The following is an 11480-nucleotide window of genomic DNA, read 5'->3' as shown; positions in this document are numbered from 1 at the left end:
CCGGGGCTGGCCACGTGGCTCGGGCTCCGTGTGCACAGGCACGCCTGCTGCGCCATCGGGCCAGCCCAGAGCGCCCACGCTGTTGCCCGACCCAGTGCCTCCATGTCCCTCTGCTGCCTGTCCCTGCTCATTGCTGAGCAGGGACCCACGGGGCAGCGCAGCCGGGGTGCTTGCCACTCTCCCGAAGATGTGGGTCTCTTTAGACCACAGCTGCTGTGACCGCTGGAGGAGACACGAGAGCTTTCTGTGGTGTGGGGGCGTGCCAGTCCTCACCCTGCTCGCTCGTGACCGAGACGAGGATGAAGGGGCCGATGCTCAGGAAGGTGAGCAGCACGACGAGCTTCACGCAGGCGCTGCCCGCGCTGTCGAAGAAGAAGCTGGCCAGGTAGGTGAAGGGCGCGATGGCGGAGCCGTAGAGCGAGAGCAACAGGGTGACGGCCAGGGCGTTCTCGCGCTGTGAGAAAGCTTCCTCCTCGTGGTAGGCAAACACCGCCTCAGGAGAGAGGGCAGGGGACATCACTGAGAGCTCACCAGGAGACAGGAACAGCAGGTGGCGTGGGGGCTAATGCACCGGGCGCCCCCACGGCTGACCGGTGACCCAGTGGCTTGAAAAGCACCCCAGACTCCGAGAGGAGACTGGAGGAGAAGGGACTGTGGCGTGGCCATCTCTCCTGGGGGCTGGGGGAGCCATGTCTCAGCTTCCCCCTCTCTGTCCCTCTCTAGCAAGTGCTTGCAGCCTCTGGCAGAAACCTAAAACGAACGAGCGAAAGGTGTTGGCTGCTGGGCCCCAAAGGAGAAGTGGAGGGGGGCCGGCAGCCTGACCGTCCCTTCACGGGAAGGGCTCGCCCTCTCTGTCCTCTGCTGGCGCACGCAAGTGTCCTCCAGAAGCCCCAAGGGGTCCGCAACGCTCACGGCAGCCCCCTCTTCCAGTCCCCGGTGCAGAGGCCAGCCAGCCCTCAGCTCTGCTCTCAAGGAGCCGGGAAGTCAGCAGTGCCATGGGCAGGGCGGCTGCGCAGAGGGCCGGGGGCCTGGTGCACAAGGGTGCCGAGTGCGGTGCCAGTCCTTCCCCTTCCCTTTTCTTCCACTTTTCCTCTCTTGCTTTGTCCCTCTGGTCAAATTTAAATAAAGTTAAATAATTCTTAAAAAAATACACACAGGCAGAAGGAGCAAAACAGGCCACTAGCGATCTGTCCCACATAGAATAACCAGGGGCCTTAAACTGTCCGACTGGGCCACAGCCAACTACTTCAGAGCGCAGTCCCTCCCCTCGGTGCCCGAGACTTACTTCCGGCCCCACAGGCCCCAGGCTGCCTCTCACTAGGGCTGGCCACACTGCCCAGGGGGAAGCCCCCAGTCCTAACTCCTGCAGGCCTACTGCGGCAAGCCCGCACACAGGAGCGCCCAGTGACCCTCGGCCGGCCTTGGCCGCAGGAAGTACAAATCTCTGTGCACAGAAAAGACAGAACAGGACTTGTTTCCGGGCGATCCGGAGGTGCCCTGGATCCCAGCACCAGTCAGCCCAGGGCTGGAAAACGCTACCCCATAGCCTAGCCTCTGCCGGCCCCAGGCTGCAAGCAACTTCACCCACTAGCACAGATCGGCCCGAGGCTGGCCCCTCCTGGGCCCCAGCCCCGCCGCGTGAGTGTGGCGTGACATCACCTGCCCCCTTTTTTCTTGCCTTTGTCGCCATTGCTCTACGAAAGACCCCACCCTCCTGGGGTCAGGAAGGCAGATTTGAGGTTTGCTCCTGCCATCAGTGACTGGCAGTTTGTGCAGCAGGTGACGCGCCCATTTGTCCTGGAGCAGCAGCAGCTCTGCAGTGCCCCACGGGAACCACACGCTGGTCGCCAGCTCCTGACAAGGCCAGGAGCTGCATTGTCCTTACTGCCCATGAGGGGGCTTCCGGACTCTGGGCTCCCCGCCTGGGGCTCAGCTGCCGCCCTTCCTGGTGGTTCTGGTTCTGCACAGCGGGGGGCCCAGCACCACCCAAAGCTCACCAGCAGCAGCAGCGTGAAGATGAAGAAGGAGATGAGGTCCCACAGCAGGGCGGAGAACCAGTACGTGGCCACGGTCATGCCGCTGATGAACTGGACGTGCTTGGCCTTGCTGCGCCTCTCCCTGACGGCCAAGACGGAGAAGGAGCTGGACAGGAACGCTATTCCGAAAAGCAGGTTGATCACGAGGTAATGTCCTTTAGGGCCCCTGGGAAAGACAGGACATGAAGCACGGCGAGTGGACAGGCAGACGGGCGCCCAGCGGGCGGAGGGCAGGCACGCACTGGTACAGGATGTTCTCCGAGGTCTCCTTGACTGACTGGGGCTGCGGGTGGTTGGACGTGCTGATGGAAGCCCTGTCACCCGAAAGCAGCTTGAAGAGAAAATTGTCCACCAGAGAAAGCGCCAGGGCGGGGGAGTGGTACGCCTGGTTGTTGAACAGCGCCGTCACCACCGTGCGGTTCCCCACGTCTTCGAAGGAGGCCGCCACCACGTAGAGCTTGCTGAACTCCTCAGGGCTCTCTTCCGCCGTCTTCAGTAGGAACTCCTCGATGGAGCCTGGGCGTAACAGGACATCCCAGGCAGTAGGAATTGCTGAGAGTCCCCCAGGCCCGTGGGACAGTGAGGACACACATGGCCTCCCCGGCCACTGCTCTTCCCAAGTACCCCGCCCACATCCGCAAGCAGGCCTCCTCCTGCGTGCTTGCCCTGCACTCCTGCCCGTCTCCACGTCCTGCCGATTCACCTGCACAGACTAGGTGAGCCCCGGCAAAGCTCCTTCCCGCCTGCCTGCCACTTGGAAAGGACAGATGCACCCGCCGGTCAGCTCGCAGTGGCCCTCCTCTGCCCTCACAGTGGAGCTGAACCCCCCCTGATGGACGCAGCCCACTTCCTGCCCACGCTGTCGGCCTCGCATCTGGAAACCCGGCACACCCAAGAGTACAATGCTCCTGTCTGGAATGTCCTCTGGGCCACCTTCCCCTTCATCAGTCCATTCCTTCCCATGCCTCAGGCTCTTCCTTTGCAGCCTACTCTGACGTGGACAGCTGAGCCACCATGCTGCAGTCACAGTCACCGCCCCCGTGCTGTAACTGTCACTGACTCACAGGCCTCTAGACTAGAAAAGCCTTGAGCACTGGTGGGATTTCTGTCCATCTCCGTCCTCCCACCCAGAATTCTGGGACCTCTGTGCTGGAAGGGACCCTAAATCGCGACGACAAGAGTAACAGTGCCCTGGGTGCCGGCGTGGAGGTGCTGCTCACAAAGCTCCGTCAGCAACAGCGGGAGGCCAGGCCAGTCCTCTGCATCCGGCCTGTGAGGAGGCCAGGCTCAGAGAAGGAGGGCAGCAGGAGCTGGGCACTCCTTACACTGTTCCGCATCTGACCTTCCTGTTGTTCAGGACAGTTACTGGAGCCAGCAGGTGGTGTTGTGGTTGAGGCGCTGGACTCGTATGCGGCTGGCTGAGGTTCAAGCCCTGGACCTGGCGGCTTTCTCACTCCCCCTCTCTGTCTTTCTCTGGTAGGTGCATGTGCCCTGTAGCAAATTAAAGATAATTAATTAATTAAATAATTCTTTAAAAATTACTTTACATTTTTATTTAATCAAAATAGTACATTAATATATATGTATATTTGATATTTTGCTACAGGGTGTGTACACTCACCAGAGAGACAAAAGTGGGAAAACACCCCACCCCCCCCGGCGGGGTGGCCACACCGCAATCTCTTCTCCATTCGCCTCCACTTGGGACTTTGGGCATGCACGCACACATGCCTGGGTGTGAGGGTCAAGCCACCGGGTCCAGGACTCGAACCGTGGTCATGTACGTGGAGGTCCAACGTCTTAACTACTATGCCACTTACTGGCCCTTGAGTATACCTTTTTAAAAGAATTATTATTTTTAAAATTTAACTTTATCTATTTTAAAGTGTCAGAAAGGGACAGAGTGAGGGAGAGAGAAAGAGAGAGAGAGAAAGTGAGAAAGCAAGCCACCAGGTCCAGGACTCAAACTGCAGTCAGCTGTGTGGGAGTCCAGCCTCCTTAACCACAATACCACCTGCTGGCCCTGGCCCTTGAATATAATTTAAAAATCAAATAGTTACACAGGCTTATGGCAAGAAGTGGCAGTGTCCAGCCCCCCAGCCCTGGGCTTCTCCCTGGAGGCAGCCCCTCGCAGCTAGCGTTTCCTGACATCTGCTGACGTCTTATTATGGGAGCAAGGAGTCTGCTCTCCAGTCCCTCGGGGCTTCCCCTCCAGAACATTCCGACCAGTACCTTCAGTGCTTTTATTCTTTCATTCCTTCCACTAGAGTTAAATCATAATTTCGGTAAATCAAGAGTCAGTTTTGACACTATTATGACTAAGTAAACGTTATGTACACTTTAACCAAGTAGGGTATTAAATGTTTCTTTTTTGTACACCCTTTCCCCCTGAAGTTTGCTTTTTCATTTGCTTAGTTTTCTTTATATCTGGCCCGATATATCCATCTTCCCTGAAAGAGGTGTTAAGTCTCTCCTAAACACATTTAAACACATGGCTAACTCATCAAGCTCTTTTGGGCCATACTTAGACCCTAGAAAGATACACACTTGGCCTCGTCGCCGGGATGGCTCCCTTCCCTGTCATGTGGCACTTGGCGGTGTTTTCTCAGCCTTCTGGCCACACTTATCTGGCCCGATATATCCATCTTCCCTGAAAGAGGTGTTAAGTCTCTCCTAAACACATTTAAACACATGGCTAACTCATCAAGCTCTTTTGGGCCATACTTAGACCCTAGAAAGATACACACTTGGCCTCGTCGCCGGGATGGCTCCCTTCCCTGTCATGTGGCACTTGGCGGTGTTTTCTCAGCCTTCTGGCCACACTGTCTATCAAAGCACACCCCACGGTCCGGCTGCGAAGCTCCCCCCCCCCCTGCCCCGCCTGCTCTCCCATGCCCGGTTCTCACCTGAGACCTCCAGAGGGGTGTGGCCCTCGGCTAGAAGCATGCTAGCAAAGCGCTCCGCAAGCCGAGGGCCCAGCCTGGAATTCTGGGACATAAAGAATGGAACGACAGTCTGGCCATACGCTGTCAGAGTCAGCTCCAGGGGGACGCTCTCCATGCTCCTGGCTCTGAAGCTGAAGAACATGAGGCTAAGCACAATGATCAGCAGCGGCACCAGGATCTGTATCGAGAGCATCAGCAGCCAGTTGCGGCGAGAATAAGTCACCTTTTTCAGGAACATGGCATAGAATTGTTGGCAGAGGAGATGGAACTGAAGTTAAAACAGAAGAAAGGAAGGGAGACGGCGTGAGCATGACCGCGGAGAGCAGCCGCAGGCACGCGGGAGGCCTTGGCTCGCGTCCCCACTGTCTAACTAACCTTTCAATTATGCTCGAAATTTGCTTCAAGTTAACATTTTTTGCACTTAGGGGACCAGCAGTTGGCGTAATGGCTATGTCGCTGGACTCCCATGTAGTTGACTGCAGTTCAAGTCCCGGACCTGGTGGCTTAAACTCATGCCAGGTGCGTGTGCATGTGCGTGCCCAAGATCCCAAGATCCCAAGAGGAGAATGGAGGAGAAGGGATTGTGGCATGGCCATCCTCCCTGAGGGGTGATTTCTCACTTTCTGTCTCTCTGTCTCTGTCTTTCTGGCGAGCACATGTGCCCTCTGGCAAAAACCTCTCCAAAAAATTAGAAGTCTTTGCACTTAGGATTTGATAGGTTTATTTTATTTTTGTAGAGAAGTTTTTGTTAGGGCACATGCACTCTCAGAGACAGAAATTACCCCCCAGGGGGGATGGCCACACTGCAATCCCTTTTCTGTTCTCCTCTTGGGATTTTGGGCATGCACCCACACACAGCTGGCTTGAGTTTTATAAGTTGCCAGGTCTGAGACTTGAAACGCAGTCATCTAAGTGTGAGTCCAGTGACAAAACCATTACACCATCTGCTGATCCCAGGGTTTGACAGGTTTGTAATGGTAGAAAAGCAGGCATAGTTAGCGAGTCTAGAAGAGAAGCCTACACAAACCTCAAATATAAACACAATATCATATTTTTCACTTGCAAGATTGGTAAAAATTTAAAGTTGACAAGGGTGTGGGGAAAATGCCAGCATTGGGGTTTTGGTACAACTATTTGATTGATTGGTTGATTGGAGAGGTTTTTGCTATAGGGCACGTGCGCTCAGCAGAAAGACAGAGAGAGACAGAGATAGAAAGCAAGAAATCACCCCCGGGGGGATGGCCATGCCGCAATCCCTTCTCCTCCATTCTCCTCTTAGGGTCTTGGGCACATACATACACATGCCCGGCGTGAGTTTAAGCCACAGGGTCCAGAAGTCAAACTGCGGTCGACTACGTGGGAGTCCAGCGACATAGCCATTGCACTAACTGCTGGTCCCGACACTTTCACCTTTAACACATCATCTGAGATTATTGGGGCTGGCAGGTGGCATGGTGGTTAAGGGCGCTGGATTCCCATTTGGTTAACCGTGGTTCAAGTTCCAGACCTGGTGGCTTGCTTTCTCACTTTCTCTTTCTCTTTCTCCCTCTCTGGTAAAATTAAAATAAACAAAGTTAAATAGAATAATTATTTTTAAAAAAACACACACAATCTGAAATTATGAAACAAATAAATTAAGCTCTTCACTAACCCGTGAAAGTCAGTCTTGGCTTATACACTAATAACCTGTGGATTCTAAACCAAGAGCACTTTACATACGCACGTGAGTGTTTGATACTAGTACTTCATATGAGAAGGACATTACGGACTGTCCATACACTTTGGTGATACCTAAAATTAATCCGAGGTGGCACAATGACGGCCTGTCAGCATGGAGGGCCTCCCCCACTGCGAGCCGGCTCACAGTGAAGGAAGAGAGCTCTTGGCCGGTGCATTTAGTGCGTTCACTCTTTCATTCCTTCTTGGTAAGAGGAATGGCCAGTCTTTACTGCCTCTCTCTCTCTCTTTCTCTCTCTCTTTCTCTCTCTCTCTCTCTCTCTCTCTCTCTCTCTCTCTCTCTCTCTCTCTCTCTCTCTCTCTCTCTCTCTCTCTCTCTCTCTCTCTCTCTCTCTCTCTCTCTCTCTCTCTCTCTCTCTCTCTCTCTCTCTCTCTCTCTCTCTCTCTCTCTCTCTCTCTCTCTCTCTCTTTCTCTCTCTCTCTCTCTCTTTCTTTCTCTCTTTCTTAGGTGTTTTGCCATAGGGTGTGCGTGCTGCCAGAGGGAGAGAGTGGGGAGTGACCCACTGGGCTGGCCGTGCACGTCCTTCTCCTTCACCCTACTGGGATTCGGGGCACACTCCCAGGGTGACTGTCAAGCCACCAGGTCTGGGACTCAAACTGCGGTTGGCCATGTGGGAGTCCAGCACCTCGACCACCATGCCACCTGCAGCACCTTCTTCCATTGGGTTAATTCCCATCCAAAACTCCGCCCTCTTGCCGCCACCGCCTTTTTGATTTTTTAATGACTTATTCCTTGAGAAAGGGGGTGGGGAGAGCGACAGCACCGCCGAAGGCTTCTGACACTGTGACGCACACACACACGCACACTCACACACACCCACAACACTGCCGAAGGCTTCTGACACTGTGACGCACACGCACACTCACACACACCCACAACGCCGCCGAAGGCTTCTGACACTGTGACACACACGCACACGCACACTCACACACACCCACAACACCGCCAAAGGCTTCTGACACTGTGACGCACACACACACGCACACACACACTCACAACGCCACCAAAGGCTTCTGACACTGTGACACACACACACACTCACACACTCACACACACTCACAACACCGCCAAAGGGTTCTGACACTGTGACACACACACACACTCACACACTCACACACACTCACAACACCGCCAAAGGGTTCTGACACTGTGACACACACACACACTCACACACTCACACACACTCACAACACCGCCAAAGGGTTCTGACACTGTGACACACACACACACCGCTGAAGTGTTCTGACACTGTGACTCACACACACTCACACACACACACTGCCAAAGGGCTCTGACACTGTGACTCACACTCACACACACGCGCACACACTCACAACACCTAGTCAGCTCCAGACCACAGCCGCGCACGCTCTTGGCAACCCGGCGGGCTGAGGGAGCTCCCTGGGTGTGAAGCCAGGACCCATGTGGTCAGCCTCGCAGTGTGGCACTGTGCTGCTGAGCCACCGCCTGCCTCTGAGTACACAGAGACTGCAATATCGCTGAGACGGCGGCGACAAGTCTTCCTCTCTTTTTTTCTAATTACCAGAGTGTATGTGTACTTACCAGAGAGATAGGGAGGGAGAAATAAAGAGAAAGCACCACCCGCTGGGACGTGGCCACACCACAACCCCTTCTCTTCCGTTTCCCCAGCCCCTCGGGGTGCTGAGTCCTCACACGTGCGTGCCTGGCATGTTTCTGACGTAGCAGTGGCTGGTCAGGCTGTGGCAGGCCACGTGGGATCTGGCTGTCTTTGCCACTACGTCACAGGCCGGCCCGAGCACACATCTCGTCCTGTCTGTCTAAGAGAGGGATTTCTGCCATAGGGCACGGCTGCTCGCCGGAGAGACAGAAAGCGAGGAATCAACCCCCAGGGGGATGGCCATGCCACAGTCCCTTCTCCTCCATTCTCCTCTCGGGATTTTGAGCATGTAAACACAAGTACCCAGCATGTTTCAGGCCACTGGGTCCGGGACTCGAACTGCAGTCAACTACGTGGGAGCCCAGTGACACAGCCATTGCACCATCTGCTGATGCCTCGAGCACATCTTTGACACCTAAAATTTGCACACTTTTTCTTAAACTTCTGTAAAAGACTGATGTATACTTTTTGATAAATGATAGCATGATTCTAAGAATTAAACTAAAAGCATCTTTCTTGCATGTATTTGGAAAACATTTCTTACCCCAGTGTTTGGTTTGATGGGAAGGCCAGTCCGTATCGAGAAGATCCTCGAATGAAACTGTCTAATTCTTTCAACAGGAATTGAACTAATCACCGGCCGGGACCGGATAGAGGCATGCCTGAGGGTGGGGACAGTTATGGTGGCATCCGCCAGCATACAAACCCTAAACCAAACCAAAACACAGGTGTGAGCTCTCAGAATCAAACACATTCCATTTTGTTTGAATTTAAAAAATAAGAAGTTAGGACAGGAGTAAGGAGGGAAACAGAAGTCATATAAGCAGCTCCCAGAAGTTCATGGAAAACAATGAATATGTTTATTTTGGCACAAAAATATTTGAAATCCATTCATAGTTCTTTTATTTTTTATTTTTTGAGAAGTTTTTGCCATAGGGTGCGTGCACTTGCCAGAAAGACAGAGAGAGAGACAGAGAGACAGAAAGCGAGAAATCACCCCCCGGGGGGAAGGCCATGCCGCAATCCCTTCTTCTCCATTCTCCTCTCGGGATCTTGGGCTCGCACGCACATACACCCAGCATGAGTTTAAGCCACTGGGTCCAGGACTCAAACTGCGGTTTGTTGTAAGATATTTTGCCAGTTTGTTATTTGTCTCTTCACTATTTTTTCAAATATACAAAAAATTTTTAGTTTTATATAGCCTTATGTCATGCTCAAAATGGGTTTTGTCACTTTGCTGAACGCTCATGAGCCATTAGTGTAATGATACAGAGTTTAGACAATGAATCTCAAGGTTGCTTATTTATTTATTTTTTATTTTTTTTTTTTTTGAGAGGTTTTTGCTATAGGGCGAGTGCGCTCGCCAGACAGAGAGAGACAGAGAGACAGAAAGCGAGAAATCACCCCATGTCGCAATCCCTTCTCCTCTGTTCTCCTCTTGGGATCTTGGGCACGCACATACATGCGCCCGGCATGAGTTTTAAGCCACCAGATCCGGGACGCAAACCCCGGTTCACTACGGGAATCCAGCGACATAGCCATTACGCTAACTGCTGGTCCCAGGGAATCTAGTACACTTAACTGCCACACCACCTGTTAGTCTCCCATTCATAGTTTTAAAATAATATGTATTTTCTTCTCTCTCTTTTAAAAGAATTACTTAATTAAATTAAATTAATTTATTTATTTTAATTTGACTTGAGGAGGACAGAATGAGACAGAAAGGAAAAGTCAGAAAGCAAGCCACCAGGTTTAGGACTCGAACCACAGTAGGCCATGTGGGGGTCAAAACCCTTAACCACCACGCCACCTGTTGGCCCCTCTCTCTCTCTTTTTAAACTGCTAGAGCCTACATGTGCTCATCCTACAAAGAGAACATCCCCAGTGTTGAGTATGTTTTTTTTTTTTGGAACCGCGGTCGACTACGTGGGAGTCCAGCGACATAGCCATTACACTAACTGCTGGTCCCCCCAGTGTTGAGTTTTTAGACACACATGCATATATGCCTGGCATTTTTTTTTTTAATTTGTCAGAGGGCACCTTCACTCAGCAGAGAGCGACAGGGAGAGATGAGGAACGTGAGGAAGCACCCCTTGCTGAGGGGCCCTCACACAGCAATCCCTTCTCCTTCATCTCTCCCTTGGGGTGTGGGGCACGCGTGCACCGATGGCGTGTCTCTCAGGCACTGGGGCTGGGGCAGACTGCCGTCAGCTGCGTGCGTACCCCGGGGACTCGTGAGAGCCCGGTACTGCAGGTAGCAGTGTGCACTGGCTATGTACTGCTGAGTAAGAGCTCGAATAAGCACTCAGTGCTGAGTCAGCTAACCAGTGACTTTCAAAGGACCGAGGCAACACTAGTGTGAAGATTTTGTTACTTCCTTTAAAAGATACCGTGTGCAAATTAACAAGCAACGCTCTATCACGCAATACCTACTTTACGTGCAAAACTAAACACTAACACACAGCAGCTCTGAGATTCTAGGCTGGAGCTAGAGTCCGAGGAATCTGGCCCGAGGGCTATATTTGTATGACCCTGAATAGATTTGACATTACAGACATTTTTTTAGTTTAATTATCTATTTCGCCCCAGGATAGAGAGCGCGAGAGAGCGAGTGAGGAAGACGTGAGCACCGTCCACAAGGTTGGGCACCAGGAGCTCTCCCTCCAGCTCTCCTGTGCATCGGAACTCCCGCACACACAGGGTCCCGCTGCGTTTCAGGCTGACCTGGCCAGGGGGTTGAGTGGGTTGTCACAGGGGATTCAGTTTCTTTTTTTTTTTTTAGAGGTTTTTGCCTTAGGGTACATTCACTCACCAGCCAGAGAGACAGACAGAGGCAGTGAGAAGGAAAGTGAGAAATCACGCCCCAAGGAGATGGCCACGCTGCAATCTCTTCCTGGAATCCTGGCCATGCATGCACAGGTATGGTGTGATTTTCAAGCCACTGGGCCGGGAACTCTAACTGCGGTGGGCCACGTGGGAGTCCAGCAACATGACCACTATGCCACCTGTCGGCCCCCGACCCAGCTTCAAAGCAATGCATCACTGCTACACCAGGAGCTGGACCCTGGCTCTACGTCCATTCCTGGGACCGGCTCAGCTAAACAGCCCAGCGCATTGTGGCC

The 11480-nt window shown here is 53.0% G+C and overlaps 1 protein-coding gene across 1 annotated transcript in view; it reads right to left on the bottom strand.

Moving 5' to 3' along the window:
• The window catches only part of LOC102487641 (ATP-binding cassette sub-family A member 17-like), a 105360-nt gene that overhangs the window by 25746 nt on the left and 68134 nt on the right, over window positions 1-11480 (bottom strand). The window contains 5 exon segments of the mRNA XM_027771011.1: window positions 260-493; window positions 1998-2202; window positions 2279-2552; window positions 4943-5249; window positions 8903-9065. Coding sequence (XP_027626812.1) covers window positions 260-493; window positions 1998-2202; window positions 2279-2552; window positions 4943-5249; window positions 8903-9065 — 1183 coding nt within the window.

This window comes from Tupaia chinensis, unplaced genomic scaffold (assembly GCF_000334495.1).
Source record: "Tupaia chinensis unplaced genomic scaffold, TupChi_1.0 Scaffold000178_1, whole genome shotgun sequence".
NCBI lineage: Eukaryota > Metazoa > Chordata > Mammalia > Scandentia > Tupaiidae > Tupaia > Tupaia belangeri.
Note: the sequence above shows the minus strand (reverse complement) of the source record. Positions and strands in the feature narration are given on the sequence as shown.